This window comes from Uranotaenia lowii, chromosome 3, assembly GCF_029784155.1.
Source record: "Uranotaenia lowii strain MFRU-FL chromosome 3, ASM2978415v1, whole genome shotgun sequence".
Lineage (NCBI taxonomy): Eukaryota > Metazoa > Arthropoda > Insecta > Diptera > Culicidae > Uranotaenia > Uranotaenia lowii.
In genome coordinates this window covers 361,433,540-361,442,555 of record NC_073693.1, presented here as the reverse complement: position 1 = coordinate 361,442,555, position 9,016 = coordinate 361,433,540, and the positions used below count along the sequence as shown (strand labels likewise).

General features: G+C 25.7%; 1 protein-coding gene across 1 annotated transcript; it reads left to right on the top strand.

Moving 5' to 3' along the window:
• The first annotated feature begins 523 nt into the window (after nt 1-523).
• Nucleotides 524-2,117, top strand: LOC129754020 (CLIP domain-containing serine protease B8-like). Its single transcript, XM_055749876.1, has 2 exons — nt 524-596; nt 661-2,117. Exons 1-2 carry the CDS (start codon nt 539-541, stop codon nt 2,115-2,117), a joined length of 1,515 nt encoding a protein of 504 aa, XP_055605851.1. The 5' UTR covers nt 524-538.
• Nucleotides 2,118-9,016: the final 6,899 nt, after the last annotated feature.

Below are 9,016 nucleotides of genomic sequence, written 5' to 3'. Positions count from 1 at the left end.
AAACAAAAATGATGATGATTTTACAGTACAAAATATTCAATTTTCCCATACGAACCTAAAAGTTGAAATTTACTCATGTAAACGTTACTTCAAAATTCTGCAAAAAATCGTGGATGAGTTTTGGACCTAAACGAAACTTTAGAGACCCCAGGGTTTGAGAAATTCAAGAATGATCCCAAATCGACTCAGTCTAATGGATATATGAACCTTGATTGACGTCAATGAAATATTAGAGTCAAATCAGCTAGAAAACAAAATCGCGAGGCAGAACCGGTTCCTTAACTATGTATAAGATTTCAAGGTAAGTATCACAATAATGTGCCGAATTTCTGTCTACCGATAGTCGAAAGACTATTCTTTGATTAATTCAATGGAAAATTATCCATTTTAGGAGATTTTAGAAACGGTACATCGAATCATGATTGAGACAACTACCCTGACGGAAAAGAAAGCAAATTTTAGGCACAACCTATCTGATGCTCCAAATTTTTTAGTTCCTCTTAAAAACACTGCTAAGCAGGGACGCTTTTTTTCGGGGATGAAGCTTATCGCTGTTTTTACCGTTCTCAGCTGTTTTGTGTTTCTGATAGCCTCAGGTAGGTGCATGTATTTAAAACAACAAGTTGTAAATCAATACAAAAACTTCAAACAAATTTCCAGAAAAATGTGGTCAACGAAAAGTCAGTTCTTTGCTGAATTTTTCCGGTCAGAAAGATGAGGTGGCCCCCGAAAAATGGCCGTGGCAAGCAGCCCTGCTCCAGAAGCAAGAACACCAGAACGAATGGATCTATGCGTGTGGGTCCGCCATAATCTCGAACCAATTTGTGGTGACGGCAGCCCAATGTACTTTCGCGGCAAGGGATGGAGGACGTGAACTCGATAGTTCTGAGATACGTTTGGTACTGGGAGTGGGGCAACTGGGTGAGAAATTGGACCAGATGCCTTCTGTCGAGGTTACGGAAATAATACGTCATCATCGATTTGATCGGAATTCGTTGGAGCATGACATAGCTGTTCTTAGGCTTACTGATGAGCTGGAATTCACGGATCAAGTGCAGCCAATTTGCATTCTGGATGAGTACCCCGGCAAAGAGAGAACCATTGGTCGATCGGGTTATACAACCGGTTGGAATGTGGATAATACGGATTCTAAGAGAAGAATTCTGAAGGAATCGCTGACACCAATAGTATCTGAAAAAGATTGTTCAGATAATTTCAAAAAATTTTATCACAAGGGCAAATCACTCTGTACTGGTTCTCTCAGAAGATCAAAAGGCATTTTCGGAGATAACGGTAGCGGTTTGTTCTTAGAAAATTTAAACCAGTGGTACTTACGAGGTGTTATTACTGGCGAGAAAAATGATTCCCAGAGGGGCCACAATCTTATATTAACCGATGTTGCCTTTTATGCTAAATGGTTGGTGTTCTTTACAAATCCCTTGCGATTTAATCTCCTAGGATTGGACAAATGTGGAAAGGCATCGAGTGACGTTCACCCCTGGCATTGTATGGTTGAAATAGGAGTAGGGTATGAGGGTGATTTTCTCAAATTTAGAAATGATTGTGTGAAGTCCACCTGCAAAAAAGGAACTTTCCTCCGAGGATCATTGATTGACTCCAAACATGTTTTGGTGTACTCGGAAAGCGGTAACTTCTCCTACGTTTGGTTTCCAGGAGTAGATGGAGCGGAACCACTGCAAGAACCAGTTGATAGGGTGATTACCTTCTATGGAGAAGATTCTGATCACTATCGGAACTTGTACCTGTTAGAACTTGAGGAACCAATAGATCGAACTCCGGTTTGTCTCCCAACGGCTTTCTACTTTACACAATCGTCACAAACGGATAGTTTTTCGATAGTCACCTCGGAAGACAGGAAGTCACTCACCCAGCAATCGATTCGGGATGAGCCCTTCGAACGTACCGATGCCCACATACCTACGTACTTTGAAGTTTCTCCTGGAGAACCTCTGGATAGGAAGGAAGATTCTAAAATTTATCTCGCCGCGTTCTGCGCCTACAATACGCTGACCGAAAATGGATGTTCTGAAAAATCACTGTATTTCGACTTACATCCCGATTGGATTTACTATCAAATTTTTGTGGGACAAGATTAAAACAAATAAAATGAGTTCAATTTTTAGGAAAAAGATATTTGCGTCGTACACTTAATGTGAGATAATAATGAGCATTCCATACGTAATCACTGTGTATCACCGAAAGCCAATAAACCACACCATAATCTCATTTTCTAATACATAAAAACAAAGGTATAAATATGTGCGAACACGAATGACTTTTGCCGGGTTCATCCAATCCAAACACAACGAAGAAATGATTCCAAGAATGTAATGTCATTTTTTTCATTTTTGTCATTTTTGTCATTTTTGTCATATTTGTCATTTTGGACATTTTTGTCATTTTTGTCATTTTTGTCATTTTTGTCATTTTTGTCATTTTTGTCATTTTTGTCATTTTTGTCATTTTTGTCATTTTTGTCATTTTTGTCATTTTTGTCATTTTTGTCATTTTTGTCATTTTTGTCATTTTTGTCATTTTTGTCATTTTTGTCATTTTTGTCATTTTTGTCATTTTTGTCATTTTTGTCATTTTTGTCATTTTTGTCATTTTTGTCATTTTTGTCATTTTTGTCATTAATTTTCATTTTAGTCATTTATTTTCATTTTTGTCATTTTTCTAATTTTTGTAATTTTTGTAATTTTTGTAATTTTTGTAATTTTTGTAATTTTTGTAATTTTTATAATTTTTGTAATTTTTGTAATTTTTGTCATTTTTGTAATTTTTGTTATTTTTGTAATTTTTGTAATTTTTGTAAATTTTGAATTTTTGTAATTTTTGTAATTTTTGTCATTTTTGTCATTTTTGTCATTTTTGTCATTTTTGTCATTTTTGTCATTTTTGTCATTTTTGTCATTTTTGTCATTTTTGTCATTTTTGTCATTTTTGCCATTTTTGTCATTTTTGTCATTTTTGTCATTTTTGTCATTTTTGTCATTTTTGTCATTTTTGTCATTTTTGTCATTTTTGTCATTTTTGTCATTTTTGTCATTTTTGTCATTTTTGTCATTTTTGTCATTTTTGTCATTTTTGTCATTTTTGTCATTTTTGTCATTTTTGTCATTTTTGTCATTTTTGTCATTTTTGTCATTTTTGTCATTTTTGTCATTTTTGTCATTTTTGTCATTTTTGTCATTTTTGTCATTTTTGTCATTTTTGTCATTTTTGTCATTTTTGTCATTTTTGTCATTTTTGTCATTTTTGTCATTTTTGTCATTTTTGTCATTAATTTTCATTTTAGTCATTTATTTTCATTTTTGTCATTTTTCTAATTTTTGTAATTTTTGTAATTTTTGTAATTTTTGTAATTTTTGTAATTTTTGTAATTTTTATAATTTTTGTAATTTTTGTCATTTTTGTAATTTTTGTTATTTTTGTAATTTTTGTAATTTTTGTAAATTTTGAATTTTTGTAATTTTTGTAATTTTTGTCATTTTTGTCATTTTTGTCATTTTTGTCATTTTTGTCATTTTTGTCATTTTTGTCATTTTTGTCATTTTTGTCATTTTTGTCATTTTTGCCATTTTTGTCATTTTTGTCATTTTTGTCATTTTTGTCATTTTTGTCATTTTTGTCATTTTTGTCATTTTTGTCATTTTTGTCATTTTTGTCATTTTTGTCATTTTTGTCATTTTTGTCATTTTTGTCATTTTTGTCATTTTTGTCATTTTTGTCATTTTTGTCATTTTTGTCATTTTTGTCATTTTTGTCATTTTTGTCATTTTTGTCATTTTTGTCATTTTTGTCATTTTTGTCATTTTTGTCATTTTTGTCATTTTTGTCATTTTTGTCATTTTTGTCATTTTTGTCATTTTTGTCATTTTTGTCATTTTTGTCATTTTTGTCATTTTTGTCATTTTTGTCATTTTTGTCATTTTTGTCATTTTTGTCATTTTTGTCATTTTTGTCATTTTTGTCATTTTTGTCATTTTTGTCATTTTTGTCATTTTTGTCATTTTTGTCATTTTTGTCATTTTTGTCATTTTTGTCATTTTTGTCATTTTTGTCATTTTTGTCATTTTTGTCATTTTTGTCATTTTTGTCATTTTTGTCATTTTTGTCATTTTTGTCATTTTTGTCATTTTTGTCATTTTTGTCATTTTTGTCATTTTTGTCATTTTTGTCATTTTTGTCATTTTTGTCATTTTTGTCATTTTTGTCATTTTTGTCATTTTTGTCATTTTTGTCATTTTTGTCATTTTTGTCATTTTTGTCATTTTTGTCATTTTTGTCATTTTTGTCATTTTTGTCATTTTTGTCATTTTTGTCATTTTTGTCATTTTTGTCATTTTTGTCATTTTTGTCATTTTTGTCATTTTTGTCATTTTTGTCATTTTTGTCATTTTTGTCATTTTTGTCATTTTTGTCATTTTTGTCATTTTTGTCATTTTTGTCATTTTTGTCATTTTTGTCATTTTTGTCATTTTTGTCATTTTTGTCATTTTTGTCATTTTTGTCATTTTTGTCATTTTTGTCATTTTTGTCAATTTTGTCATTTTTGTCATTTATTTTCATTTTTGTCATTTTTGTAATTTTTGTAATTTTTGTAATTTTTGTCATTTTTGTAATTTTTGTAATTTTTGTAATTTTTGTAATTTTTGTAATTTTTGTAATTTTTGTCATTTTTGTAATTTTTGTTATTTTTGTAATTTTTGTAATTTTTGTAAATTTCTAATTTTTGTAAATTTTTAATTTTTGTAATTTTTGTAATTTTTGTAATTTTTGTCATTTTTGTCATTTTTGTCATTTTTGTCATTTTTGTCATTTTTGTCATTTTTGTCATTTTTGTCATTTTTGTCATTTTTGTCATTTTTGTCATTTTTGTCATTTTTGTCATTTTTGTCATTTTTGTCATTTTTGTCATTTTTGTCATTTTTGTCATTTTTGTCATTTTTGTCATTTTTGTCATTTTTGTCATTTTTGTCATTTTTGTCATTTTTGTCATTTTTGTCATTTTTGTCATTTTTGTCATTTTTGTCATTTTTGTCATTTTTGTCATTTTTGTCATTTTTGTCATTTATTTTCATTTTTGTCATTTATTTCCATTTTTGTCATTTTTCTAATTTTTGTAATTTTTGTAATTTTTGTAATTTTTGTAATTTTTGTAATTTTTGTAATTTTTATAATTTTTGTAATTTTTGTAATTTTTGTCATTTTTGTAATTTTTGTTATTTTTGTAATTTTTGTAATTTTTGTAAATTTTGAATTTTTGTAATTTTTGTAATTTTTGTCATTTTTGTCATTTTTGTCATTTTTGTCATTTTTGTCATTTTTGTCATTTTTGTCATTTTTGTCATTTTTGTCATTTTTGTCATTTTTGTCATTTTTGTCATTTTTGTCATTTTTGTCATTTTTGCCATTTTTGTCATTTTTGTCATTTTTGTCATTTTTGTCATTTTTGTCATTTTTGTCATTTTTGTCATTTTTGTCATTTTTGTCATTTTTGTCATTTTTGTCATTTTTGTCATTTTTGTCATTTTTGTCATTTTTGTCATTTTTGTCATTTTTGTCATTTTTGTCATTTTTGTCATTTTTGTCATTTTTGTCATTTTTGTCATTTTTGTCATTTTTGTCATTTTTGTCATTTTTGTCATTTTTGTCATTTTTGTCATTTTTGTCATTTTTGTCATTTTTGTCATTTTTGTCATTTTTGTCATTTTTGTCATTTTTGTCATTTTTGTTATTTTTGTCATTTTTGTCATTTTTGTCATTTTTGTCATTTTTGTCATTTTTGTCATTTTTGTCATTTTTGTCATTTTTGTCATTTTTGTCATTTTTGTCATTTTTGTCATTTTTGTCATTTTTGTCATTTTTGTCATTTTTGTCATTTTTGTCATTTTTGTCATTTTTGTCATTTTTGTCATTTTTGTCATTTTTGTCATTTTTGTCATTTTTGTCATTTTTGTCATTTTTGTCATTTTTGTCATTTTTGTCATTTTTGTCATTTTTGTCATTTTTGTCATTTTGTCATTTTTGTCATTTTTGTCATTTTTGTCATTTTTGTCATTTTTGTCATTTTTGTCATTTTTGTCATTTTTGTCATTTTTGTCATTTTTGTCATTTTTGTCATTTTTGTCATTTTTGTCATTTTTGTCATTTTTGTCATTTTTGTCATTTTTGTCATTTTTGTCATTTTTGTCATTTTTGTCATTTTTGTCATTTTTGTCATTTTTGTCATTTTGTCATTTTTGTCATTTTTGTCATTTTTGTCATTTTTGTCATTTTTGTCATTTTTGTCATTTTTGTCATTTTTGTCATTTTTGTCATTTTTGTCATTTTTGTCATTTTTGTCATTTTTGTCATTTTTGTCATTTTTGTCATTTTTGTCATTTTTGTCATTTTTGTCATTTTTGTCATTTTTGTCATTTTTGTCATTTTTGTCATTTTTGTCATTTTTGTCATTTTTGTCATTTTTGTCATTTTTGTCATTTTTGTCATTTTTGTCATTTTTGTCATTTTTGTCATTTTTGTCATTTTTGTCATTTTTGTCATTTTTGTCATTTTTGTCATTTTTGTCATTTTTGTCATTTTTGTCATTTTTGTCATTTTTGTCATTTTTGTCATTTTTGTCATTTTTGTCATTTTTGTCATTTTGTCATTTTTGTCATTTTTGTCATTTTTGTCATTTTTGTCATTTTTGTCATTTTTGTCATTTTTGTCATTTTTGTCATTTTTGTCATTTTTGTCATTTTTGTCATTTTTGTCATTTTTGTCATTTTTGTCATTTTTGTCATTTTTGTCATTTTTGTCATTTTTGTCATTTTTGTCATTTTTGTCATTTTTGTCATTTTTGTCATTTTTGTCATTTTTGTCATTTTTGTCATTTTTGTCATTTTTGTCATTTTTGTCATTTTTGTCATTTTTGTCATTTTTGTCATTTTTGTCATTTTTGTCATTTTTGTCATTTTTGTCATTTTTGTCATTTTTGTCATTTTTGTCATTTTTGTCATTTTTGTCATTTTTGTCATTTTTGTCAATTTTGTCATTTTTGTCATTTATTTTCATTTTTGTCATTTTTGTAATTTTTGTAATTTTTGTAATTTTTGTCATTTTTGTAATTTTTGTAATTTTTGTAATTTTTGTAATTTTTGTAATTTTTGTAATTTTTGTCATTTTTGTAATTTTTGTTATTTTTGTAATTTTTGTAATTTTTGTAATTTTTGTTATTTTTGTAATTTTTGTAATTTTTGTAAATTTCTAATTTTTGTAAATTTTTAATTTTTGTAATTTTTGTAATTTTTGTAATTTTTGTCATTTTTGTCATTTTTGTCATTTTTGTCATTTTTGTCATTTTTGTCATTTTTGTCATTTTTGTCATTTTTGTCATTTTTGTCATTTTTGTCATTTTTGTCATTTTTGTCATTTTTGTCATTTTTGTCATTTTTGTCATTTTTGTCATTTTTGTCATTTTTGTCATTTTTGTCATTTTTGTCATTTTTGTCATTTTTGTCATTTTTGTCATTTTTGTCATTTTTGTCATTTTTGTCATTTTTGTCATTTTTGTCATTTTTGTCATTTTTGTCATTTTTGTCATTTTTGTCATTTTTGTCATTTTTGTCATTTTTGTCATTTTTGTCATTTTTGTCATTTTTGTCATTTTTGTCATTTTTGTCATTTTTGTCATTTTTGTCATTTTTGTCATTTTTGTCATTTTTGTCATTTTTGTCATTTTTGTCATTTTTGTCATTTTTGTCATTTTTGTCATTTTTGTCATTTTTGTCATTTTTGTCATTTTTGTCATTTTTGTCATTTTTGTCATTTTTGTCATTTTTGTCATTTTGTCATTTTGTCATTTTTGTCATTTTTGTCATTTTTGTCATTTTTGTCATTTTTGTCATTTTTGTCATTTTTTGTCATTTTTGTCATTTTTGTCATTTTTGTCATTTTTGTCATTTTTGTCATTTTTGTCATTTTTGTCATTTTTGTCATTTTTGTCATTTTTGTCATTTTTGTCATTTTTGTCATTTTTGTCATTTTTGTCATTTTTGTCATTTTTGTCATTTTTGTCATTTTTGTCATTTTTGTCATTTTTGTCATTTTTGTCATTTTTGTCATTTTTGTCATTTTTGTCATTTTGTCATTTTTGTCATTTTTGTCATTTTTGTCATTTTTGTCATTTTTGTCATTTTTGTCATTTTTGTCATTTTTGTCATTTTTGTCATTTTTTGTCATTTTTGTCATTTTTGTCATTTTTTGTCATTTTTGTCATTTTTGTCATTTTTTGTCATTTTTGTCATTTTTGTCATTTTGTCATTTTTGTCATTTTTGTCATTTTTTGTCATTTTGTCTTTTTGTCATTTTTGTCATTTTTGTCATTTTTGTCATTTTTGTCATTTTTGTCATTTTTGTCATTTTTGTCATTTTTGTCATTTTTGTCATTTTTGTCATTTTTTGTCATTTTTGTCATTTTTGTCATTTTTGTCATTTTTGTCATTTTGTCATTTTGTCATTTTTGTCATTTTTGTCATTTTTGTCATTTTTTGTCATTTTTGTCATTTTTGTCATTTTTGTCATTTTTGTCATTTTTGTCATTTTTGTCATTTTTGTCATTTTTGTCATTTTTGTCATTTTTGTCATTTTTGTCATTTTTGTCATTTTTGTCATTTTTGTCATTTTTGTCATTTTTGTCATTTTTGTCATTTTTGTCATTTTTGTCATTTTTGTCATTTTTGTCATTTTTGTCATTTTTTGTCATTTTTGTGTCATTTTGTCATTTTTGTCATTTTTGTCATTTTTGTCATTTTCTTTTGTCATTTTTGTCATTTTTGTCATTTTTGTCATTTTTGTCATTTTGTTTTGTCATTTTTGTCATTTTTGTCATTTTTGTCATTTTGTCATTTTTGTCATTTTTGTCATTTTTGTCATTTTGTCATTTTTGTCATTTTTGTCATTTTTGTCATTTTTGTCATTTTTGTCATTTTTGTCATTTTTGTCATTT

Bases quoted from the DNA above. Each gene is read 5' to 3' on its own strand.
- LOC129754020 (XM_055749876.1), top strand. From the start codon at position 539: ATGAAGCTTATCGCTGTTTTTACCGTTCTCAGCTGTTTTGTGTTTCTG. The intron at 597-660 runs GTAGGTGCATGT...ACAAATTTCCAG, and splicing joins TGTGTTTCTGATAGCCTCAG to AAAAATGTGGTCAACGAAAA.